Genomic DNA, 24,003 nt, shown 5'->3' on the forward strand with positions numbered 1-24,003 from the left:
AATTGATTCGTCTTCATTCCAATCACTGCACTCGAAGTAATGCGCTCTGACGGTTCATACGTCAACATAGCCCTCAATAACTTCCCATAAACAAGTCATCTCAGGACTGAATTCACATCATTCCATGTCGTACAGTCGTTCTATTTCAAAGAGGTGGGAAAGCCATGTTTGCTTGATGATAGGGTGAGAAAGTGGAGGTCACCTTCCGGTGCCTTCCCATAAAAGGCGCCTAAGCTAGCACATATACTCCCAGTCATACATTGAGATTCATTCTTTATTTCCATGTAGTCTATACAAAGTCTCCTATATACCACAAAGCGACATAGCATCAGAGCTATCAAGATCTATGGCGTGAATGGTATCAGGACTTTTGCTCATTTTGCTCATTGAGCTCCTTGAGCTCCTTCAGCTGTTCAACGATGTTCTGCGGATCCTTCCAGGCGAGTGCGACAAATCTGTTACTGGTTAGCGCTTACAACCATGTCTCGCACAAGGATAGTATAGACGTACTTCGTGTGGCTCCCTCTTGCGACAATGTCGCCTCCAGGGTTGGTGAACTTGATGTTGGTGTATGCAAGGGTTTTACCAACTGTGTTGGTTAGTTACATGCTCTTTTCAGAATGTGAGCCTCAGTAGAGACTTACATTTGTCACAGGTGACCTCCTATTAGCAAGTTAGTATATGTGCATAACAAACACATGAGGATCGTGGAACTTACAGCCAAGATCTTGTCGCCAATCTTTCCTCCGGAGTTCAGGTATGTCACTGGGGTAGCAGCAAGTCAATAAGGGAGCTCTATAAAGGTTTAACGGTTCCGGCTATCCTACCGCTGAGATCTGTCGAGACACCCGTCGCAAAGAGACCCCGAGAGGCCACGGCCAAGGACCCACCAAGGTCGACTTAGAACAAAGTCAGCGTCCTGTACATGATCTGTTATAACAGACATTCTCCAATTGGCATACCCATGCTGGCAATTGTGCCTCCATGGAGGATATTCAAGCGGTTCTGTTGGATGTCAGCTGGTGATCACCGGCTAACTTATAGCCAAGTCACTACTTACCGTATGCTCCTTCTGAACATCCAATTCAAAGTTGACAATGCCAGGTCTGGCAGCAGTCACTTGCAGCTGAGGGAATCGGTATTAGTCTATGCCGATATGCTAGCCGAATCCATGGCCTATACAAAGGCCTCTCGATAGATATTGGCCTGTCTTGATGTCTAATAGAAGATATTTGGACTCATGCCAAACTTACATTGTTCAATAGACTACATATCACAAGTTCATCAGCAACAGCATTCTATCATCAAGAGTGAGCGTCAATACTTACCGAGGCTCTAGGCCCGAGGTTGCCCGAAAGGACTCCCAGACCTATGTAGATATAGATAGCAGTGATCAGTATATGCTGTTGGGGTGCCATTGTATGAGAGTTGTCTCACATACCGATCTAACAAAGCGCAAAGCAGTCATCTTCGCAACACTATAAAACAAGGAAAATTAGTTCTGGTGGTGAATCGGGGAGGCAGTCGGCACTCCGTACAGCGTGAAGTCATCGCCGTGGAACTGCGCATGTGGCCGCGTGGGTCACCGGAGTCCTTGCGATGAAGCATCAACTGCGATTGTTTTGTGTTTGCTTTTTGTCGCCGTGGACGCATCATGCAACTGAGGTGATAGTATTCTGCTCAAGATGGCTGCTGCACCATCCCGTCCGTTCGATTTCCTGGAGGGCCTGCCTGGGACAGTTTTCTACAAGCTGTACCAGCAGCCATCCACGGCCCTCGCGATTTTCAGGCGCATGCTACCGGATCTGGGTATGATTTCTCCTGTGATTAGAGAGAAGCAGAGGAAGGAGATATTGATGAGAACTAGCAAAATGTTTTGTGATGGCACTACTATATCTCAAGGATCCCCTTCCTGCGACGGATCTGGAGGATTGGGTTAGATCGGAGAGTTTGAGGTGAGTACGGTTTGCTTCTATCACTACGTTTCAAGATCTAACAGATGATCGCGTACAAGAGAACGAGATAACGCGCTGTCGATACTGGGACGACTACACATTCTATCAAACACCACGACATCGAATAATGTCCGCGCTTATATGGTCACGAACCCGTTCGCCGCCTCCCTCCGCCAGGCTCTCATGGGAACCGAACAAACACAATCCTTTGGTGTCCTTTCTCAACTAGGCGATGAAACAGCGGTTACCATTTCTGATCTGGACGAATATGCGGGACGACAGTGGGAAGGTGTGCTGGGATACATGGTGGGAACCAGTGGACTAGGAATCCAGCGCGACGTCAATCTGAGCAAGGGTGTCAAACAACTTCTCCAGGCGGGGCACCTCGTCGAGATCAGGGACCGTCGGGTCGAGATTACAAAAGATGGATTCGCATTCGTCCTGCAGGATGTTGGTACGCAAGTCTGGCATATTCTGATCCTCTACGTCGAAAGTGCAGAGCATATCGGGATGGACAGCGTTGAGGTCCTTTCTTTCATCTTCCTTCTGAGTAGCTTGGAATTGGGCAAGTCATACCAGAAGAAGGATTTGACTTCGACTCAAATCCGCACCCTGACCGATCTGACCGACTTTGGTATCGTATACCAAGAAAATCCCGAAGCCACTCGGTTCTACCCTACTCGTCTCGCTACGACGCTCACATCCGACTCCAGCGCGCTCAGCAACTCCATCTCAGGCTCACTTACGGGGACAGACACATCGACCGAAGCCGGCTCGGGCTTCATCATCGTCGAGACCAACTACCGCATATACGCATACACATCATCGCCCCTCCAAATCTCCCTAATCGCCTTATTTTCCACCCTGAAATACCGTTTCCCAAACCTAATCACCGGCAAAATCACCCGTCAGTCCATCCGCCGCGCCGTCGAAATGGGTATCACCGCAGACCAGATCATCTCGTACATATCCACCCACGCACACCCGCAAATGCGCAAACACAACATCGCCAAAACCACAAACCCACAAGCTGGGGTCCCGCCGTCAGTTCTCCCGCCTACAGTAGTCGACCAAATCCGACTTTGGCAGCTCGAGCGGGACCGTGTCAAGGCGACGGCTGGCTTCTTGTTCAAAGATTTTGTCAGCTTCGCGGAATACGAGGCCCCGTGTCGGTATGCGGAGGATATTGGGGTTCTTACGTGGAAGTCTGACCGGAAGCGGATGTTCTTTGTGACGAGGCATGAGCAGGTGGCTGCATTTTTGAGGAGTAGGAAGTGATGATATCTATGAAAGTTGTTTAGAAGGGGGTTTACAGAACAAAATGGCGCACGTTGGTTTTGCATGGTAAGGTGTTACGGTGTCAACATACTTTATGGTTAATAATTTTGGGTATATAGAATGTCGTCATCAGGTTACAGATCATAGGAGGTGTCCATCAAATGAAGATTTGACTATGCTACATGAATATTAAATATTACTTAACGCATTCTATCTATGCTTTTGGTATAACCCGCACATGCGCAATTCAAGCCCGAAATCCAATAACTTTGTAGTACATTTCCCAAGAATCATGCCTGAAAACGTGAGAGCAAAGCCCTACTCAAACCATCCCATCTAGCCCATCTAAGAACAGCGCAGCATCAAGCCATCCACCGATCCCCCTTCACACCAATATACTCACTCTGAAACGCCCTCAAACTCCGACTCGCCTCCTCCGTCAAGCACGCATTCTCCAACACCATAAACGCCCTCTTAACCCTGTAATTCGCCAAATTCCTCTCCGCGCTCCCATCCGGACGCGAGTAACTCGAGAGCATGCCAAATCCCGTCGTGGTGTCGGGCTGGTTGAATGAGTCTTCGTAGTGGAAGGCGTTGGTTAGGGTGACGAAGCGGCCGAGCCAGTACTGGGTAGGCTGGGCCTGGGAGGCTTGGTGGAGGGGGTGAGTGGGTTCGTCATCTTCCTCATGAGGTTGTGACTCGCCGAGAGGTGGAGCCTGTGGCTGGGCCATTCTATCTGCGCGGGTGCTGTGTCCGCTTCGTTCTTGCGTTCTGGTGGATGTGAGGGTGTGGGTGCGGTTTGTTCGTCTGTAGGAGGGCTCGTCGAGGTGCGCATAAATAGGTGGCATGGTTGGGTTTGTGTCGTAAGATGGTTTCTTTAAGGTCTCTGAGCTCCTCCTAGTCCAATAGAACCTGCGTGGCTCGACGTTGTCCATTGGTTCTGGCATTTTGTTTGTCATTTCGTCCAGCGAAGCAAACGTGCCGGATAGTCGAGAACCCTTTTCTTTTGGTAATTGGGGAAGTGGTCGCGGATTGCTGGTGGCATGAGCCTTGAATTGCACTTTCCTAGCCATTGGAATCTGCTGGATGTCATCCGCTTGCCCTTCCTCAATCGTAGCTTCCTTACGCGGAAACCTCGAAGACAGAACACGACTGCTGAGTCGTCCATTGGGGGAAACTAAAGATGAAAGAGAGTGACGCTTACGTCCTTCCTCAATCTTAGTAAAGCTTGGTGTGGAAGCTGACGTAGGGATGGGGATCATTGTGCGAGATTTGGTAGTGCGTGCGACAGATTCCACGCAATCAGGGTTGGACAGTGGTTCGTCTTCGTGAACGTATGCCTGTGGTGGAACGTATGAAGAATTATCAGTCCCTGAGGCTGTATCATGGTATCCAGATTGTTTATTGTTGCTTGAATACTGGTACGAAAAGCTCCATCTTCTTGTTCCAGTGTTGTTGTTCTCCATCTTGTCCTTCTCCTTACCCATAGCCCGTCTCCCCAAAGATGAAAGCACACTCTTTCTCCCTTCTCTTTGATAGGCCTTCTGAGAACAAAGATCCTCGTCTGGCAGATCTAGGGGCGTTGGGGGCCTCGACTTCACACGCGCTTTTGTTGTAGTCGTCGTGTCCTCTTGATTCGAATCTATCCGTAGTTTGGCAATCGTTGTAGTTTCGACACTTTTTGATGACGCGGGTGCGGACAGACGTGGTGCTCGTAGCTTCAAGCGTTGGAGTCGACTCTTGTTCGTTTCTTTCAACGGTTGTCGTTCCGAGGGGGATGAGCCATTGTGATTTAGGCCAGGTCGCTTTATAGGTAGAGGCAATGAAGAGTGACGGTGCTTTCGATTAGATGATGACTTTAGAGAGAGTATGGATGAGAGGGAGTTGCTTTTGGAGATGGAAGTGGTAGTGGTGGTAGTAAAATTGATGGCATAAGTATTGGGGTGGTTATTGTGTGCGGTGTGTTGGGGACAATTGTCTTCATGATGGCTGCCAGTGGATTTTTTTCTAAGAATTTGCAGGGGATTTGGCATATCGATTTGAAGATGCCTTCTCAGTGGTTTTTACGCGGTTAGAAGGATAGTTGTTGATGGTAAGGTTAGGGTTCTGGGGTTTTGTTTGTTTGCCAGTCAGGAAAGCAACTGCAATGAAACTGTCTATTGGCCAAAGCACAGTTATATGTGCAACTTTATATTCACTATTAACTTCTATAAATAAAAATGCCAAATACAAATGCATTCACCTCGGGTGTATCTATTTTCCCAAGCTAAACCCAACCAAACGCCTCATTAAGTCATCGACATTTCAAGAAAGGGACAACTATTCTGAATCGCTCTCTATCACAAACCCAGCTCGCATGCGTCTTCGGCCTGGTGCAGTAGGCACTGCATCTTCATCTTCATCATCGCCTGCGATATTTGTATCCGCTGTCTTGGTCGCTAACATTTCATCTTGATCAGCAGAATCAGACTCTCTTCGTCGATCCCGACCGAATGCAAGATCATCGTCGAAATCGAGGTCATCCTCAACGGGCGCAGGACGAGTATCCTTAGCAGGTGAATCCTCCTTCTCAGACACGTCGCCAACCCCTGTCATGAGAATATCATCGTCGTTGTCCTCATCACTGCCGCCGTTGGCTTCAGCCTGAGGACGACGCTGCCGTTTGCTTTGGGCCCCTGCGACATCGCTCTTCCGCTTTCGCCCGCCTTTCTTTTTGCCTGGACCATCGCCTAAGTCCCCAGTAAGGAGAGCTTTCTTGACCCGATCGGCTTGAGCTTTCCGTCTCTCTTCCTCGAGCCGGAAAAACTCCTCATCGTCACCGCTTTCCTCGTCACTTGCATGAATGAAGAGATCACTCTTGATCTTGGCCTGGCGGGCGCGGGCATTCTCCAGGCGTGTCTGTCGTCGTGCCTCTATCGTCTCGTCATCTAGTGGCTCCTTCTCGACGTCCTGATTCCGCTTCTTCTTGCGCTTTTGCTTCAGCTCATCGAGAGCATTAGATTTGGTCCGCAAATTTGGCGGGAAAAGGAAACCATCCGGTACATCGTCCTCGCCCTCCGAATCGGAGCCGAAATTGACATTCCCCGTGGATCCAGGATCACCGCCTCTGGCGTTTTCACCGTACTTCCGTCGAAGCAATTCTCGAGGGTCGTTGTCACCGGGAATAGGCTTGTCAAGGGACTGATCGATGATAGTTTTGGTGTTCTTGAGGTCTTGCGAACTAAGAACCGAGGGAACAACCCATTGCGCGCCAGCAACATCTTCCATTCCGAGTCGTTCAAGCTTAACCAACGTCATCAGGAGACGGAGTTTAGCGTTCGAGAACATGGCGTTCCGAGTCTTCTCATCAGGCGGTGTGACGGCTGTATGTCTGTTAGTATGATGACTACCAAAAAAAATTTTGGCCTAAACCTACCAATCATCGGGTTAGGGGCGTCCGGTCTCTGCGACCCTTCAGCTTGTCGTTCTGCCTCGTTGGCTTCCCAACATTCTCGTTCATCGGCTGCCGATCCCAGAACCTCGCCGATCCACTTGACAAACTCCGTCTGTTCATCTTTAATCATTGCAGCTACCACGATGCCAAGCTTATCTTCGATCGTCGTGGCTTCTTTAGGATTGACTTCAAGCTCAGCCGGTGCCTTTTTCACACCGGATATCGTTTGCCTCTCGTGTCCGTATTCAAGATAAAATACAGTCGCATTGATTTTGCTGAATAGCATCTCTGTGACCAATGCAGGGCGCTGCTCCATCTTCTTTACCATCCGCCTTATTATCTGCTTAACAAATTCTTCCCAATCTCGGAAGATTGGCTGGCTCGGTTCCAGAGCTCCGGGTCCTTTGATCATCCGATAGAAGAGGTTGATAATGTCCACCCGGAACAGCAACACGGTCATCTCTTGCTTGAAAGCAATCCGGTAAAAGTAACGGTGAGCGCGCTTTAGTTGCTCCGTGTCCAACTCCTTGTAATTTCTGGTAAAAGCGATAAAAGTGTCGACGCATTTCTGGTTGCAGAATCTAGCAGAGAATCGTGTAAAGTCGAATTTGCGTTCTCTGGATACTTTCTCGGCATCTTCCTGGTCTTCGTCCTCGGAAGCGTGCTCTTCTTCTTCATTCTCACCGACGGGCTGGTCTTCTTTGGCCTTTCGTCGAGCTTTTCGGCGCGATCGCACCTGCATATCGGTATTCGTCTTCGAGTAACGCTCCAGCATACGCAGAAATACATGTGCAAGTTCTGTACACGCGTCGAGATAACCGAAACCTTGATCCTTGAAGCCGCGAATAATAGACAGAATCCGGTCATGGGTGGTCTCTTCGTAGAAGATCCGGCTTTGAATATTTTCAGCGATTTCCTGATCTTCTTCAAGTGGTGAGAGTGCCATTTCTTGGACAGCCAATAGAATTTGCGTGAAACAACGCATCTCGGCAGTCAGGTCTTCCCAATCCTTGTTGTCCAAGGCATACTGCATAGCGCGGTTTAAAAATACGAAGGTCTCTTGGTTCAGAACACCGGCAACCAAGCCAAAGCTATCAGGTTCAATATCTTTCGAGCGTTTCCCTTCTTTTGCATGCTTCTTGCGCTGACGGTCACGCCGTGCCCGCTCCGCCTCCAGGAACCAAGCAACGGTATAAAAATATTGACGGGAATTGATATTGACCACTCGATCGGCCTCCCGTTCAATTGCCTTCCGGACGTGGGTCAAGAGCGGGTTGAAGCCCGAATCCAGAAACTCCTCCACAAACTTACGCAGGTTCCTCGATGCAGTCGATGAGATACTGACCGGCGATGTAAAATCATCGTTCACTGTGACCTCAGTTATCCTTCTGCGTTGCAGTGGTTTGTTCCACTTCTTGGTCTGGTCCATTTTTTGCATCGTTGCTTGACCACCTTTGAGAACATCCTGCCCCGAGACAGTAGAAACCTTGGCATCATCCCGTTTGACCCAGATCATAGTGCCGAATCTGCCGTGTCGTGTTGGTGCATTCTTTGTGTACTCTCTTCGTAGCAACGACTCTTGTCGTAGAAGGTCATCAAGCTCATTTGTGCGCTTTGCGCTTCGCTGTTCATCATCCATAAACAGCTTTTCCACGTTGACACCTTTGACGATATGGAACAAAATCTCGAGAAGGACCACGTCTTGTAAGCTGAAGTCGTCACCAACGTTCGAGCACATGGTCAGAAGGAGGGCAAACGCATCCTGCTCCTGGAACGCATTGATGGTTCTAGACCTAGAGGTCTCCTCCTCTTCACCCTCTGCCATAAGACGAGTATCCGGTGTGATGATCGTTACGTTTCGAAGTAGGTAGAGCATAAGCTTGAGGATCCCTTCGTCTCGGTTCGTGCGTTCGGATCGGGGTATGGCCATACTGGGAAGGCCAATTCGGATGATGGTGCGGAGGAGACCGGCGCTCGCATTGCTGAGAAGGCCTTTTTTGTATTGAACCTGTACTTGTTGCAGATACGGCATATGGCGGGCATGGTTGACGGTCATTTCCTTGTGTATTTCCAACGGCCAAGTCATAGGAACAAGCAATTCCACTGTCAATTGTCAGGTATCAGCACCGTTCCTTGTCCCTGTTCAAGGTTCCATTCCCGGGTACGACTCACAGCACGCCAATGCTACCCTCGACATATGCCTGCTGGCCTTCTCGCTGCTTCCCCATAGCGTAAGGATCGGTATCAAGTCGCCGTTCACGAGATTCGATTCTCCGAGGCATCGCGCAACATCCATCCGGTTGTTTTTCTCGTCGTACAGCTTCAACCACCGCTTGATATCTCGTAAGCATGCCAGCGCATCGTCTCCCAGGGCATATCGATCCGCATCTTCGCCATTGAAACCACCGAGCTGCGTGGACCATTAGCGATGTCTCTCCCCTCCCCGTAGAGCATTCGAGCAACTTACCGCAGTCACCAGACTATAGACATAAGCCCGAACGTCCGGGTCCACAACCTGGACATTCTGGCCGAAAACGGCACCGTCGTCTTCCATAATGCCGTCGTTGCCGTGGCCGATTCGTTTGGCTTAATTGAATTTCTCGATAACGACCAATATCCCGTAAAGGCAATGCGCGCCCGCGCAGCCAATGAGCACGTGTCTTTCACGCGTTGCCCGTGTCGAAAGAGCCTCGGGCGGTCGGAGGATTAATTCCGCCGCCGAGCCGAAAATAGCCGATGACGTCGAGTCACATGATAGATATCGAGTTATACAGACAACTTTACCCCGGAGGTATTCTTTCCTTCTTTTGTTTTGCTTTGAGATTCAGCATATTGTCAGTTAACCACAGGATTATACTGTCGCCATGCTGTTGTCTTCCCTCAGGATGCTCGGCCAGCGAGGCCCCTCCATTGCCTCTCGTACTTTCAGCACCACTTCCGCGGCTTCGGCTGCCGAGGTCAAGTCGCTGGGTGTGATTGGAGCTGGTCAGATGGTAGGCAGTACCCTTCATGCACAGATATATTCAAAAAAAAAAAAAAAAAAAAAAAAAAAAAAAAAAAAGTTGAATTGAATGCTGACAATGAGTCTAGGGACTGGGAATTGCTCTGGTGGCTGCCCAGAAGGCCGGAGTCCCCGTGACATTGGTCGATAACTCCCAAGCATCGTTGGATAAGGGTCTTAAATTTGCCGGTAACGATTAGACCAATTCTGCGGTAAAAGATGCATGGATTAACGCCTTTCAGATAAGCTACTTGAAAAGGACATTTCCAAAGAGCGTATTACCCGAGATGCAGCAGACAGCGCTCGTGCCCGCATTTCTACCAGTCTGAAAATGGACGACCTTTCCTCGGTGGATTTTGTCATTGAGGCTGTCCCTGAAATTCCTGACCTCAAGACCTCCATCTTCTCCCAGTTGGCTCAGATTGCTTCCAAGGATGCCATTCTCGCGACAAACACCTCGTCGATTTCTATCACTAAGATTGCCGCTGCGACTACCAAGGACCCTACAGACCTGCAGGCCTCTTCGCGCGTTATCTCGACACATTTCATGAACCCAGTGCCGATTCAGAAGGGCGTTGAGATCATCTCCGGTCTACAGACTTCGCAGGAGACGCTCAGCACAGCCGTCGAGTTTGTGAAGCGTATGGGCAAGGTCGCGTCTGTCTCGGCTGATGCTCCCGGTTTCCTCGCCAACCGTATTCTGATGCCGTATATTAACGAGGCTATCATCTGCCTAGAGACTGGCGTCGGTGGCCGCGAGGATATCGACAGCATTATGAAGAACGGAACCAACGTCCCCATGGGTCCGTTGACGTTGGCGGACTTTATTGGTCTCGACACGTGCTTGGCTATCATGAATGTCCTGCACCAGGAGATTGGTGACAGCAAGTACAGACCGTCCGGTCTGCTGCGGAGAATGGTTGATGCCGGTTGGTTGGGCAAGAAGTCCGGAAAGGGCTTCTACGAGTACTAATAGATGTATATGATTGTCTTATAGCGCAGTATATAAATGGTAAAAGAAACGATATATTAGGACCAGATCCATTTGGTATGATTAAGGGATCCTCGGATACAAAATAGGCACGCGTCTCAGCAAAAAAAAATACAGAGACATGAGCGTAGCCATCGATTCGAATGTTGAATATGGGCCCCAGAATGATGCGCTAACAAGCAGCTTCCTGGAAAAGTTAGGGGCAATTCCACTGTCATATCCTAACAATTCCTCTCTTCCCGCGTTCTCTAACCTCTATCAAGTCCGGATTCAGGTCCTCTAGACTTGGGTCGGTTTTATGGCCTATTGTAGCTACAATATTGCTGGTTCTGAGATAGCTAGTTGTTGTGTCCTCTGTGTTCCCCATCAACTGTATCTTGTAGAAGCCCATGCTATGGCTACATCGAGGGAGGCACCTTTTCGAGTATGGACAGGTTGTCAAGAAAGTCATTCGCCACATTGAACGAGATAAGAGTTGACAGAGATCATCATGCTTAGTGAGTTGGTTAATCACAAGCCGGTGTCTGACGTAGGTTATATAATACTGTTAATTGCCACATCTTTCATGGCCATATTGAAGAATTCATATGCAGCTCCTCGAAAACGTGTCGACGAAACAACGGTTTCTTCCATCGAGATGCAGATTAGGGCTTGGCTGGAGCGGGGGGCTATTGGCTGTGTAGGTATAGTCACATTAAGCCAGTGGTCCCCTGCCACATTGTATCCTACATACATACTACCTGACATTCCCTCTTGATATTTTTCTCAACGGGTAGAGTACATCTGCGAGGGTTAGGCAGCAGAGTGACGATGATTTAGCCGAAAAATTCGCCCTCAGTAACTCCGCGAATCATCAACTTGGACACCATTGCTCTGAGAAACTTGTACTTCCAGTGTCGAACCACATCCCATCTCCAAAGCCATGACCCTCCCGTTCAGTAGGATTGGAAGAATCGATACTGAGCCCGCAACTTCATAATGCGGCATTTAACTGCTATGAATTTCCTTCTTGCCGCCTTCCTTCTAAAGAGTGGTATGACCTTGCCTTGTTTCGGATACGAACACAATATTGGGTGCATGAGCAAGCTTTGGGCCGCCATGCTAGTCTTCATACGTACAACGTGGTCGTCCATGTGATGATCACCAAGGGCCTGTTCTCAGGTCGACTGAGCTCGGACCTAGAATGTCTTTTTCGCGCAATCCAGTATTTCTGCAGCTCATTTGGGAGTTTTGGGCGTAGATGAACTGTTGCTGTCACTTTGCAATCATCGTGTGAGCTTCAGAATTGCGATGTGTGAAATAAGACAAGTTGTCGATGAGACGTGAGTGGCTGAGTGGTTGGAGTGAACAGCTCCGTAGAATCATGCATCGGCAGTAAATTCGGCTTCGCTACCCGAGAAGGATTTCCCAAAATAGCCCTCCCCGATGTCGATGGCGTTGGGAGCTCCTCGGATTCTCTGTCCTAGGATCCGTGGACCACGCAGTCGCCACAAGTCTAGACAGAGGTCTTCAACGGGGTATTGCAAGCTGAGGAGACATTTATAGACTAGCATACATGGATATTACTATTCAGCAAGTACTATTGGACTGCAATCCTGAAGAGGTGGATGTTTACAGCGCGGCTATCTCGGTTATGCACGTAAATCCCCACACACGCGGCTAGAACCAGACACATCTGGTTAGATCACTCCACATTCTCTATCAGAAAAGGCAGCCAAGAGGCGCATGGACTTCTATACAAAGTACCGCGGAGAATAGGGTTGAGGCTGCTTGAATTGCACCCAGTCTGTTCCATGGGACGCTCGAACTCAATGAGGAACTAGAATGTTATACGCGTATTCCGTGCACAAGCCACGCTGGGCGATCACTGTGCATTATCGGGGTTTTGAACATCTTTGGTGGATCGTGTGGAATATGATAGAAATAGCTCAGTTCGGGCCCAGAATTTCTAACGCACATATTCTCGCCTCTTCATGCCCTATGGCAGGATGACCCATAGCTGAAGCGAGATTACCTCAATAGGCAGCTGTATAGCTACATCCCTGTTTCTTTGTTTTATAGAAATTCCGCGTTTGCCGCAGGGACTATGCTGTTCATAGAGTTATGGACAGGTATGCGGTATGAAAAGATCGATAAAAATCAACGCATTGCTTTTTCATGTAGAAACAACTTGGTCTTTTCCTCTTGGATTGTTGTATACAAGAATCACTCGAAAACATGAATAACGAGCAACATGAATGTCCTTGCCCTGCATGTCAAAATAGACAAGGTCTGGCCTCTTTCGTTGCACACCGTTATACCTATCTGCAAAAACATAAGTATTGACCAACGCATATCTCATAGATTTATCGACCACACGGGACGATATTGGCCAAATCCTAGAAGGTATAGAATCTCTTCATGAGAAACTATTTTTCTTCCACTTTGTGCACTCAACTTCGCATATTTTGACGCTTCCGTCGGTCCAGGATGACGACCCGGTTATGTCGGTTGTGGTTCCCATGGCCGTTGATGACCTGATGATTCTCAAGGCTACTCTTTGCTTGGGAGCCTCGCATATGATAAATCACATATCATCCAATTATACCGAGGCCAGTATGTTTGCTGGTGAGAAGCAGAGGTTGCTACAGGAGACGGAAGAGCTCCAATCCTCGCGAGTAACCGCTCTGCAGGATCTCGATAGTGGGACACAGGAAAGAAAAGCAGAGTATGAAGCCTTGCTTACGAGTTACCTCTTGTTATATCTCTACGAGCTTTCAGAAGGGACAGGTGATGAATGTTGTCAAGTACGGCTTGACAGGGCTAGGGATATCGTTTTCAGCGCGTGGGGGGAACAGCAGGGTGAGCCTGATGAAGAGGATGACGAGGAAGATGAAGGACCGGATCGTGAAGAGCTGGAGGAACTAGGGTTTGACAGCTTCCTTATGCAATTCTTCCTTTACCACGACATCCTCGCCAGTGTAACGGTTCAACGGCCCAAAAGCAGTTTGATCAGTTGCAGGCAAGAAGACGCCTCATCTTCACCCATGGACGACCAAAAAGAGCATATGTTCGGTGTTTATAATGGACTTATCGATATTATCTCACGCATCGCCTCCCTTCGTTCGGATGCCACGGCCGCACCAGTTCTTCAAGCAACAGTAATCACTGAAGCTGTTGGCATCTGGCAAGATATTGACAATTGGAATCTCCCTGACGATGGACTATCAGACGACTACCGCAATATGTGCGAGGCCTGGATTGCCGCTTCCTTTATTTGGCTCTTCTCTATCGTCTATCCTGACCGAATTGCCGATGAGAAAGTGCAAAATGTGGTCGACAGGGGCTTACAATGTCTATCTTCTGTTGAATTACCGGATCTACTATCGTTTGCCCTATTTCCAGTTCTTGTTATCGGGATGGCTTGCATACAGCAACAAAGCAGAGAAAACATCGACGAGCAACTAGATCGTGTCGACAGATTCCGTCAATTCCGGAATGCTCAAGTGTGCAGGAATATTATAAGGTCTGCTTGGGAGGCATACGATACAGGAGATGGGCATAGCTAGGATTGGATTTGACTCATGGAAGTGCAAGGAACGAAGGTACCAGTTACTTGAGAATTTCAAATTAGTAGGGTTAAATTGAATAGCTCATCGCTAACGTTGGCCACATCTTCCTCGTCCTGGGTCGTAGTAATTCTCAGACTTCCACATCGAGCAATAGCACCCTAGAAAAGTAACTTCACAAGTCACTGGGGAAAACTAATTTGTACAGGCATAAGAGCGAGAAATACTGTAGTGAATAGATGACATACATCAAGGGTATCATGACCATTGGGAGATATATACGGAAATCTAGAATAAAACATGCCAATCCGTAAACTCCATACCACCATGCTAATAAAAGAAAAAGACAACCTCACAAAGCACCAGCAAACTTCCGACCAGCCCATGAAGAACCGTGCTCTTGATATTCCTGGCGGGTAATGGCCACTTTCTTTAGCTCGTCTCTGTTCGTGGCAAGCCGGGATGCGCCTAGCCAAGCGAAGCGAATAGGACTGGGAGATTCACTGTTAGCATGCAAGACATAGAGGGGACATGGGCTACATACTCTTCGGGGCATCGGACTCGAACGGTGCATTCAGACGTGGCAATCTGGCGTAGCTCCGTTTGTCTGAGAAAAATTAGCAGAAGCAAAAATGACTGACCAGAGAAGATGCATACAATCTCTCTAGGAACCCGGGAATTAGAGCATTCCCCCCGACGACCAAGATATTCGCCAGAAACACCGGATGTAACCCCGGTGGCAGCACGGACAGACTCTGGAGTATAATGTCCGATATACCGGCTTGCTTCATGCCAATATCATGTGGCGTAAACAGGATCTCGGGCACTGCAAAGCGTTCATTACCCAGAACCAACACATCCTCGGACAACGCTTCGGCGCCGGACTCCCCAGACAAGACACTCTTCCTCTTCTTTACGCCCAAAAGCGGATCATGCGGTCGCATGAAGCCCCTTTTCCCTGCGTTGGGGTCCGGAAGTACATAGTCGACCACAACCCCTTCACCAGGGTCAGGTTGGTCACGTTTCCGGTTTCCTTTCCATGTCCGTTCCATGTCTTTGGAGATGTCGTCGCTCACGAAACAGACGGCCTCCTTGACTTCGTTCATTATATATGTTTCATCGACCATGTTGTACTGTCGCATTGACACCATCTCCTTGAGAAAATTCGTCAAGTGTTTCCCTCCCAGATCGAGTCGACGGATCGCGCGCTGTAAAGGCTGTCCCTTGTAGACCGGGGTGACGGTGGTATGAGAATATCCGGAATCGACAACAAGTAGGCATTCGGCGGGAGAAACAACGGCATCGGGCTTTTGCGAAATCGGATCTCCGAACAGCGATTGTACCTCGTTCCAAGCGTTCAGCGACGGACCTAGCGGAAACAAATCACTGTTAAAAACAATCAAACAAAGAACTTCTTCCTAATTCCTATCCTTACCAACGCATCGCAAATACCCCCCAAACCCCCACTCCTCCATAACCATCTCATCCGCATTCTTCTGCAGAACCGGCAAAGCATTCGGTGCCTCCGTAAGCATCAACGTCGTCTCCTCCGGACTCGCAATCCTAAACTCCTTACTCCGCACCGTCTTCTCGTCGAAAAACGAATGCTCCCAGATCTCCTTCTGCGCTTCCCAGTTCACTATGTATCCCTTCTCCACCGGGCGCCGGAACATCATCTCATTCAGGTCCGTGGGCTGCGCGTTGAGCTGCGAGCCGATATGGATGCGGTTTCCACGCGTTTTTGCGATCGTATTTGGTATTGTGCTGCATGTTGATAGTGGATCTTCTGAGGGAGAGGATTCAGGCGCGTAGCCTGCTTTCATGGTGTATGCGCCATTGTCGATGATGAAGGTCTTCTCCGGGAGGGATCGCGCTTCGGTGGTTGAGGATTTGGCTGGGGGGCGGGGTTTTGTCGTCCCCATTATTGATTAGTCTTTGTTGCGATATTAAGAATTTATTTGGAAATCATTATAGAAAGTAAGATTGATGAGAAAAGTTGCGCTGGGTTGCGATTGACCTGACAGCTTCTGACGACGGAGATCGGAGGTGAAGCTAAACGTTTCCCCGATCGTACCGATTAGGAAATTAGGGCTCCTGATTAGGGCACTGCAGGTATTCGAGGTTTTGAAAATCAAGATCTGTATGTTCGTTTTTTATCTTTAGCATATTTTGAGTTTGATAGGTACCCATAAATCCAATAAAGTAAGATATATCTTAATATCTCGAACTACCCTTCTTGCGTTCTTCCACCAAGTAACGAGCGCACCAACCATCATTGAACATATCTATTACGGGATATCCCATACCCAAGATATATCAACATGAATTAAACATAGAAGAATATCTTTTTAATGATAACACTAGTTAACTCACATATGTCCAAGACCGTAATAGTTCGCTGTGGCTCAAGGTCCCTGCAGGTGACCCCGCCAAGCCCTAATCAACAGCCCCGCAGCCCCTCCGAAATTTCTCTCCCGCCGCATCAACCATCCTCTATCTAACGCCCGACAATAATACCTCACCTCTTTACACGCGCAACCAGCCAAAATGTCCCAAAAACTCTCCCTCGTCCTAACAACCACCCTCACCCTCCTCGACCAATTCCAAACCGCCATCTACTCCCCGCCCCAAAAGCCCGCTCCCAACGAAACGGATGATGCGAAGAGAAAAGACGACGCGCTCTCCCTCCTAACAGCCTCTTCGCACGCGTTGCACTCGCAGGTCACGAAGCTCTCGCTTCTTACTATTACGGCGCCGTTTACGCATTCTGCTGTTTGTACGGTGCTGAGCGCATTGAATGAATCCGTGCTCCCGTCGCTCGTTACGGCTGCGTTACTTGTCAACCCGGATGACTTTACGAAGGCGTTTCATGCTGAGGTTCAGATCCTTGCTAAGGCAGCCTTGAAAGAATTAGCTGCGCTGATTGGTGAAGTCAAGGGTGTCGCGGATAAGAAGAATAAAGCACAGAGTGAGGGGAAGAAAGAAGAGGATCTTTCGCAGGCGGAGAAGGATGTTGTGACCGTTGCGACGGGACGGGTCTGGGATGCCTGCGATGTTCTTGTTGACGTTGCGACGAAGGGTGTTGTGGGGTTTGTGATTCGGCGTGTTGAGCAGTGGAGAGATCTTGTGAAGGATGCGGTTGAGGAGATTGAGGAGTGGGATCCTGATGAGGATGATGACTTTTTCGATGATTTGCTGGGTGAGGATGAAAAGAATGCTGGTGATTATGATGACGATGAAGATGACGGTGATGAGGAGGATACGGCTGCCTCGCACGCCCGCAAGAAGTCGACCCTCCGTATTCTTAAACCCGTCGCGCAAGTCTTTCCCGCCATTTCTACGAACCGGTTGAAGAATGCTGGTAACGCTCCTGTTGCGTTCAACCCTGGTGTCCGCAAACTCGAATCCCTGATGGTGAACTTACAATCCATCCCCGATGATATCGATGAGGTAGCCGGTGCGCTGTACGAAGAAAACTGGGAAAGGCATACTCAGTTCCTAGGCAAGGTCAAGGATAATGCTGCGAAGGCTGTTGGTCTGGTGAAGCTACCTTGGGGTGCAGCAGAGGGCACAGAGGACAAGTTTACGACTTGGTCGAAGACTTGGTTGAAAGTGGTAGATGAGGTTAGCAAGTCGATTGATGAAGCGACAAGCTAGTGCGATCATGAAAGTTTAGATCTGAATACAAAGCATAGCCTGGCGCAGCCCTTCAAAGTCTCAAGTTATAAATTTGCTATGTTTTTGTCTATATCCAATTAATAGTACATATATTATCCCGAAAATATGCAAGGAAGAAACAACAGAAGCGCAAATGCCCGCTTCAGAATATTTACACAAAAAAGTCAAAGACTGAAAACCAAAAATATAGCCACATCCAAAACAGGGCCAGTGGCGGCCATGTACAACCACTTTGCCATGGAATCACTTCAAAAAGGACTCCCTCATTCCTCAAAATCCCCCTCATCATCCGACTCCAACTCACGAAGCTCCTTAGCCGAAATCCGATCCTTCAACCACTCCAGGACCGCATCTGTGCCCTTCGCGACAGTCTGCCATCTCGGAACCCGGAACGTATTACCAGCGACCTCAAACCGCCTCAAAGCGGATCCGCCTCCCCAGTTCTTGCTGGATCCCTCTGCTCTCAGCAAGCCGATCTTCGGCGGAAGAGCGTTGATGTTGTTGTTCCCGACATCTAGGACCTGTAGACCTTGGACAGCCTCGAATTCCAGACTGTCGAACTGGTTATCAGCGGCGATGAAGGTCTTTAGGTTGGAGTATGTCTGGCGAGCCGCGGGGAGGTTTCCGGCAAGGCGGTTGATTGAGACGTCCAGGAAAGTGAGGAGCGGGGCCGACAGGTTGGTTAGGATAGGTTCCATGGATGAGAGGCCGGTCGAGTTAAGGGTCAGGTTCTGGAGGTTCGGGAGAGAAACAGATGACGAGAAAAGAGCAGAGCTGTTCAGCGCGTTGTGTGACAGATCAAGGTCGATCAAACTGTGCGCCAGCATACTGAGTGCTGGCACGGGGAAATGCGAAATCTCATTATGCTGCAGATAGAGACATCGAATATCCTGAGAATTGGCAACTCCTTCGAGCTGTTCTGTCTCCAGCTCCCGCGTTTCGGTGTAGGATCTATCAAGAACCCCTCCCGGTCTAATTTGCCAGGAAGTAGTAGACGTAGTAGCACTTGCTGTTGTCGATTTAGCTGGACTTTTGGGTGGATTCGCAGCTGAAGTCTCAGCTGGGGTTTCAGCTCGAGTTTCCGGAGCAAGAGTAAACTGAGTAGCGACAGAGCCCTCGTCATCGTCTGTATCTGCTTGGATTTCCGGTTCGCATCGGTTCCGCAGGGCCTGTTTGATCTCATCCGTGGACATATTCAGGAACTTCCGTTCGCGGAGCGGATTGTTGGCGATACGGAATGTCACCAAGTTATCCATCAGTCCAATCTTTTCATCCAATCGCAGGATATCATTTCCCGTGAAGTCAACGTTACGGACACTCTTGAGTTCGATGAAACCTTGTGGAATCTCACTCAAAGAATTATCCTCCATAAGCAATGACAACAGTGCCTGCCAGGTAGAGACATCCGGCAAGCTCTTGATGCGGTTTACACTCAAGGACAGAGTCTGTAGGTTAGGGAGCTCGAGCTTGTCGTTGTCCGAAAGCTTCTCCAACGCATTATTGACTACGTCCATGTTCTGCAACGCACTAAACTGCTGTACGGATGCAGGAATCAGGGTCCCTGCCAGCTTGTTTTTCGGTGCACGGATATCCTTCAGAGGAAGTCGACTCAGAGCCTCGAAGGGCAATGTGACCAGTACATTGTGGCCGACGTCCAGCGATCTCAGGGCGCTTAGTTCCCCAAGCTCTTCAGGAAGTTCTGCGAGAGAGTTTTCATGCAAGTCCAAGGCTTCCAGACCCCGGAGTTTGCCAATGGCAGAAGGGAAAGCGCCCTGCAACTGATTCTTAGCCAACTTCAAATCGCGCAGCCACTCCATTTCCCAGACCACATGTAAATCATCTGTGGTTAACTGGTTGTTGGACAGATTCAAGCTATGGAGATGTTGCAGCCTTCTAAAACCCATGGGAAGAGACCGGAGCAGATTGCCATGAAGGTCGAGTATCTCCAGTCCACCAAATTGGTTGCCCTTTTCGTCAGAATCGTAATCAACGTCTTCGGGATTAACGTCAGGGAATGCAGCGTCCGGCATCTCCGTCAATTCGTTATCCGCAGCAATGAATTTGACCAAATCCACACATTCGTACCAGTCGGTGGACGAGTCTGGGTTAAACTCGTACATGGTCATGACCTCCTGCGGGATCTCCGTCAGGGACATGGCCGCAATATTCAGGTTACCAGAAGTCCGAGCAGACTCAACGCGCTTCCGAAAAAGCCCATGGTTGGAATCGTTTGGTTGCTGGTTGAAAGGATCGGTGATATCGAATGGGTCTGCAGGGGCTGCTGTTGTCTGCGTGGTGTTCTGTGCCGCTGCTTTCCGGGCGGCCTTGGCTTTCGCAATGCTTTCCCTCAGGGCATTAGACGATTTTGAACCCTTTCTTGTTTCGATTTCTGACTGTTGCTCCGCTGATAGGTCCGGAGCCGTAGATGTGGCCGACGACTTCCTTGAGTCCGCGGAAGATGGTGACCGTTTAAGCGAAGAGTTCGACGGCACTTTCCGTGTCTTCTTCACTTGTAGCGTCTGTGACGGGGGTGCCATGTTTGATTCTGTTGGTTTCACGGAGGGTGGTCTGCTCAGAGACTGGCGTGGCTTGGGCGCGGTGGTTCCCGTGCTCTTTATTCCACCATACAGACTTGTTCTCGTAGAAGGTCGCTTCAATTTTGAGGGGCTTTCAGGAGCTGCCGCTACGGAGTCCTGGTCAGTTGATGCGATGTTTGTGGGTAGTGTCGGGGTTGCTGATATCCTGGATCTGGATGGAAGGCGCATTGTGGACGGTTGCTGGGAGGACAATAGATCGCTGCCAATCGGCTGACGAGCGAACGATGACCTCGACGGGGATCGCGAATAATTTGTCATGGAGGAGGTCGGACGAGATGGAGAGCGAATCGGGCTTGTGGCGTTGAAGAAACTGGACTGTCGTGATGGACCTGGCGACGGCGGGATCTTGGACAGCGTCTCGATCGTCCTGTCCGACAGCGACGGCTTTTCCAACATGGTACGCCCACGAGCGTCTACATCATCCAACTCCGATCCATTGGTATACACAGTCGAAGTATCATCATCCAGCTCCTCCGCTTCTTGTCTTGCAATGTCGCTTACCCCCGTCTGGGGTACTCCGGATCGCCGGTACGTGCCTTTCAAAGACGATGACGGTCTGGGAAGGGCCGGCTTCTTGAATACACTATCCTCAGACGGTCTGCGCAGCTTGGTAGCGTCAAGACCTGGGTCTGCTTGCAACCTTTCCCGCGATGGCGAAGGTTTGAGCGATTTCGATGCGGTGGACGAAGGCAAAGGCAAACGGGAAGCTCTGGGGGCTGGGCGCGGGATCCCACTAGGTTTCGTTGGAGTTCTCGGTTGATTATCCATCTTTGCGCATTACTAGGAGTTGCAAGTCAATGCGGACGAACAGGAGGGGTGCGCAATGGTTGGTGTTGCTTTGCGGATAGCGGGCACGAGATCAGGGGGAAGTGATGGAGACTCCCATTTCTAGGGGGAGGGGGACGGATTGAAGGTCGCAATAAAGAAGATAGAATAAGAAAGTACGTGGCGCAGAACCCCGCCAGAACGTATGACCGTATCAGAGGAAGCTGGTCCAAGCTGTGATACGGAGAGAATTTATGTGCTTGTCTTCTTTTCCTGGTGTTTGTTTGTCCCGGTTGTTTACATCGATGCCTGAGGCCATGTAGGGATGTTGGTGCGGTGATTCGCTCCATACTAATTAACTAACTATGGAGTAGTTACTCCGTAACTAGATTGTTAAGATCTTACTAATTTAATAATGAATGAATGATGGAAATAATGGGCACATTCCTGTTAATTGCAATTGATATAGATAGTGGTGGTACCATGGTACTACTGAGCAATTGCAAAGTAAAAATCATGTGACCTGTACATATGCGAATGGATATTTTGCACAGCATTATTATGCCCTGAGGTTGCCAGTTTGATCTTCACTATAGTCCTTCAGTACTAGTGGGGTGCATTGAACCAGTGAGTTGTAGCTGAAAGGCTGCAGGGTGAGTTGTTGTTCTACGATTACTCTACGGGAGTACTCTGGATATCGATCTCTTGCCGTTAACCGATAATATGAGGCATAAAGTCTCTCAATATTCCGGGGATTCTCAGTTGAATTATACAAGTACGGAGTACTTGTGAGTGTATACAATTCCGAAATCCCGAATCACTTTTTCCATCAAGAATTGGAATGACATCAGATCTGCTCGAGACGGATATCTCGGCCACCTCGTAGATCAGGTTGGTTCAATGATCTACACCGCATGAGCCACCACAGCCGTGAGTGGCAACTATCTTCACTAACAATGACCGGAGGAATGGAGAAGTGCTCGGGTAGGTTGTTTTCGAGAGATCCGATTTTTGGGACACGTCGGTATGCTTCTAGATATGCAACGTAGATCAGTCTGCGAAGGATATATAGCTGGTACTCAGCCAGAGTTCTATGTGAGTCTCAAAACACTCTCTACTGCTCCTTCATTCGAATTGATCGTATCTCTAACCGCCCAAATGCGCGCGTTCTCATCCATCCTCAGCTATAGCAGCGCCCTTCTAGCGTTCTGTCGTCCCACATGCCTCGCCGCACCCCATCAACGCAGGAGTGCAGGTCCCTACGACAGCGCGCCAGTTTCGACTGTCTTCCAACTCGACCATAATCAAACCTGGTTCGAGAATCTTGTGGTGCAGCGCAATAGCAGCATCCTCGCAACTCGCATCGACGTTCCGGAGCTTTGGTCAATTGACCCAGCAACCAAGAATGGCACCAGCAGCCAAGGAACAGGATCCTTGCTTTACAAGTTTCCCAACGCCACAAGCCTTCTAGGCATCGCAGAGGTTGAAAAGGACGTGTTCGCGATTGTCTCTGGTAACCTTTCTCTCCCCAGTACGATACCAACGCCGGGATCTTACAAGATATGGACCATTGATCTCACCGGCGAGAAGCCCCATGCAAAACTTCTCGCACCGATTCCCGATGGAGTCTTCCTGGATGGACTGGCTAAATTCAGTGATGATCTCCTCCTAACCACGGACGCCGCCAAGGGCGTCATTTGGCGCCTCAATACCACGACTGGAGAAAGCTCGCAGGTCTTGTCCCATCCGTCCATGAAGCCAGCGGACGGGCAGCCGATCCTGGTGGGTGTGAATGGATTGAAGGTCCAAAAAGGCTATATCTACTACACCAGTACCACCCAGGAGGTGTTCGCTCGCTTCCCAGTTGACGAGAATGCGACCCCTACTGGTCCTATCGAGGTTATTACTAGTGGATTAACCTTCGACGACTTTGCACTGGCGGACGATGGGACAGCGTATCTATCGACGAACCCTCAAAATGAACTGTTGAGAATCTCTCCGGAGGGCAAGGTCCGTCTTATTGCTGGCAGTCAGGTTACGAAAACCGTCGCAGGGTCGACGGCAGTTGCTTTCGCCAATGATGAGCAATCGGTTTTGTATGTCTCGACGAGCGGTGCGTCGGTCGAGCCAGTCCTTTGCAAGACGGTGGAGCCTGCCAAGATCGTGGCTGTCAAGCTGAGAGGTGCATCTTGAGCTGAGTGACTGGTCTAGTTTAGTCTGTGTCTCCTGTATCTAGTGCTGCATGTAAATGCATGCAATAAGTAAATAGTAGAATATTAATCTTGACATGTCATGTAATACTTCTGCATTGATATTCATGGGAGCAGAGAGATCAGCACTCTACGTGGAGTATGCACTTGCGTGCCGTAGAAGCACTAGCCCTGTGTTGTAATGCTGCATACCCGGTACGAGTATGGAGAACGGAGAAGATCTCCAGCATTCCACGTCTCATTTTGACCAACTGACCTACTAACCAGCTGACTCTACTCTCCAGATGCAAGAAAGCCGACTCTGGACGTATCATAGACCTATAATTCATGACTCTTTCTTCAACTTGCAACACTTCGTACTCCAGACAAGTGCCTGGTTGCTGGAGTGACGAGCGCCGGGGGATCGGCTGCGGCAGTTGTTTATGTCCCTCCGATCTCCACGCTAACCATATTAAGTAATCGGGGGTTCTGGCGCGCGGCTGGGCTCACGTGGACCGTAAGAGACAGCTCTAATTGGCTGCAAGTCACATTCCCAGCCCCCTCAATA

The 24,003-nt window shown here is 49.4% G+C and overlaps 10 protein-coding genes across 10 annotated transcripts; 5 read left to right on the top strand and 5 right to left on the bottom strand.

Moving 5' to 3' along the window:
- Window positions 1–185: 185 nt before the first annotated feature.
- On the bottom strand, window positions 186–1,499 carry ASPGLDRAFT_46768 (PaaI family thioesterase). The gene is made up of 10 exons (XM_022546520.1): window positions 1,442–1,499; window positions 1,329–1,369; window positions 1,254–1,266; window positions 1,061–1,126; window positions 963–1,005; window positions 828–899; window positions 719–765; window positions 645–663; window positions 511–589; window positions 186–455 (listed from the first exon to the last, which is right to left on the bottom strand). Exons 1-10 carry the CDS (start codon window positions 1,466–1,468, stop codon window positions 362–364), a joined length of 501 nt encoding a protein of 166 aa, XP_022401546.1. The 5' UTR covers window positions 1,469–1,499; the 3' UTR covers window positions 186–361.
- Window positions 1,500–1,645: 146 nt separating this feature from the next.
- Window positions 1,646–3,464, top strand: ASPGLDRAFT_46770 (TFIIH/NER complex subunit TFB2). The gene is made up of 3 exons (XM_022546521.1): window positions 1,646–1,809; window positions 1,868–1,955; window positions 2,015–3,464. Exons 1-3 carry the CDS (start codon window positions 1,686–1,688, stop codon window positions 3,231–3,233), a joined length of 1,431 nt encoding a protein of 476 aa, XP_022401547.1. The 5' UTR covers window positions 1,646–1,685; the 3' UTR covers window positions 3,234–3,464.
- On the bottom strand, window positions 3,464–5,266 carry ASPGLDRAFT_1517131 (uncharacterized protein; the record flags this gene model as incomplete). The annotated part of the gene is made up of 1 exon (XM_022542287.1): window positions 3,464–5,266. The coding sequence occupies one exon, from the start codon at window positions 5,264–5,266 to the stop codon at window positions 3,596–3,598; it is 1,671 nt and encodes a 556-aa protein (XP_022401548.1). The 3' UTR covers window positions 3,464–3,595.
- Window positions 5,267–5,394: 128 nt separating this feature from the next.
- tof1 (putative DNA repair protein (Tof1)) lies at window positions 5,395–9,244 on the bottom strand. The gene is made up of 4 exons (XM_022541982.1): window positions 9,134–9,244; window positions 8,839–9,076; window positions 6,649–8,769; window positions 5,395–6,595 (listed from the first exon to the last, which is right to left on the bottom strand). The coding sequence occupies exons 1-4, from the start codon at window positions 9,218–9,220 to the stop codon at window positions 5,553–5,555; spliced, it is 3,489 nt and encodes a 1,162-aa protein (XP_022401549.1). The 5' UTR covers window positions 9,221–9,244; the 3' UTR covers window positions 5,395–5,552.
- A 241-nt stretch (window positions 9,245–9,485) lies between these two features.
- On the top strand, window positions 9,486–10,902 carry ASPGLDRAFT_46772 (3-hydroxyacyl-CoA dehydrogenase family protein). Its single transcript, XM_022546522.1, has 3 exons — window positions 9,486–9,659; window positions 9,757–9,856; window positions 9,910–10,902. The coding sequence occupies exons 1-3, from the start codon at window positions 9,552–9,554 to the stop codon at window positions 10,638–10,640; spliced, it is 939 nt and encodes a 312-aa protein (XP_022401550.1). The 5' UTR covers window positions 9,486–9,551; the 3' UTR covers window positions 10,641–10,902.
- A 2,218-nt stretch (window positions 10,903–13,120) lies between these two features.
- Window positions 13,121–14,307, top strand: ASPGLDRAFT_46773 (uncharacterized protein). The gene has a single exon (XM_022546523.1). The coding sequence runs from the start codon at window positions 13,160–13,162 to the stop codon at window positions 14,204–14,206; it is 1,047 nt and encodes a 348-aa protein (XP_022401551.1). The 5' UTR covers window positions 13,121–13,159; the 3' UTR covers window positions 14,207–14,307.
- Window positions 14,286–16,212, bottom strand: arp6 (actin family protein). Its single transcript, XM_022541983.1, has 4 exons — window positions 15,642–16,212; window positions 14,864–15,575; window positions 14,751–14,813; window positions 14,286–14,697 (listed from the first exon to the last, which is right to left on the bottom strand). Exons 1-4 carry the CDS (start codon window positions 16,126–16,128, stop codon window positions 14,559–14,561), a joined length of 1,401 nt encoding a protein of 466 aa, XP_022401552.1. The 5' UTR covers window positions 16,129–16,212; the 3' UTR covers window positions 14,286–14,558.
- Window positions 16,213–16,753: 541 nt separating this feature from the next.
- Window positions 16,754–17,863, top strand: ASPGLDRAFT_125469 (uncharacterized protein; the record flags this gene model as incomplete). The annotated part of the gene is made up of 1 exon (XM_022540561.1): window positions 16,754–17,863. One exon carries the CDS (start codon window positions 16,754–16,756, stop codon window positions 17,861–17,863), a length of 1,110 nt encoding a protein of 369 aa, XP_022401553.1.
- A 284-nt stretch (window positions 17,864–18,147) lies between these two features.
- Window positions 18,148–21,249, bottom strand: ASPGLDRAFT_125268 (uncharacterized protein; the record flags this gene model as incomplete). Its single annotated transcript, XM_022540544.1, has 1 exon — window positions 18,148–21,249. One exon carries the CDS (start codon window positions 21,247–21,249, stop codon window positions 18,148–18,150), a length of 3,102 nt encoding a protein of 1,033 aa, XP_022401554.1.
- An 853-nt stretch (window positions 21,250–22,102) lies between these two features.
- ASPGLDRAFT_46778 (uncharacterized protein) lies at window positions 22,103–23,453 on the top strand. The gene has a single exon (XM_022546524.1). It carries the CDS (start codon window positions 22,273–22,275, stop codon window positions 23,437–23,439), a length of 1,167 nt encoding a protein of 388 aa, XP_022401555.1. The 5' UTR covers window positions 22,103–22,272; the 3' UTR covers window positions 23,440–23,453.
- The last annotated feature ends 550 nt before the right edge of the window (window positions 23,454–24,003 follow it).

This window comes from Aspergillus glaucus (assembly GCF_001890805.1).
Source record: "Aspergillus glaucus CBS 516.65 unplaced genomic scaffold ASPGLscaffold_9, whole genome shotgun sequence".
Classification (NCBI taxonomy): domain Eukaryota; kingdom Fungi; phylum Ascomycota; class Eurotiomycetes; order Eurotiales; family Aspergillaceae; genus Aspergillus; species Aspergillus glaucus.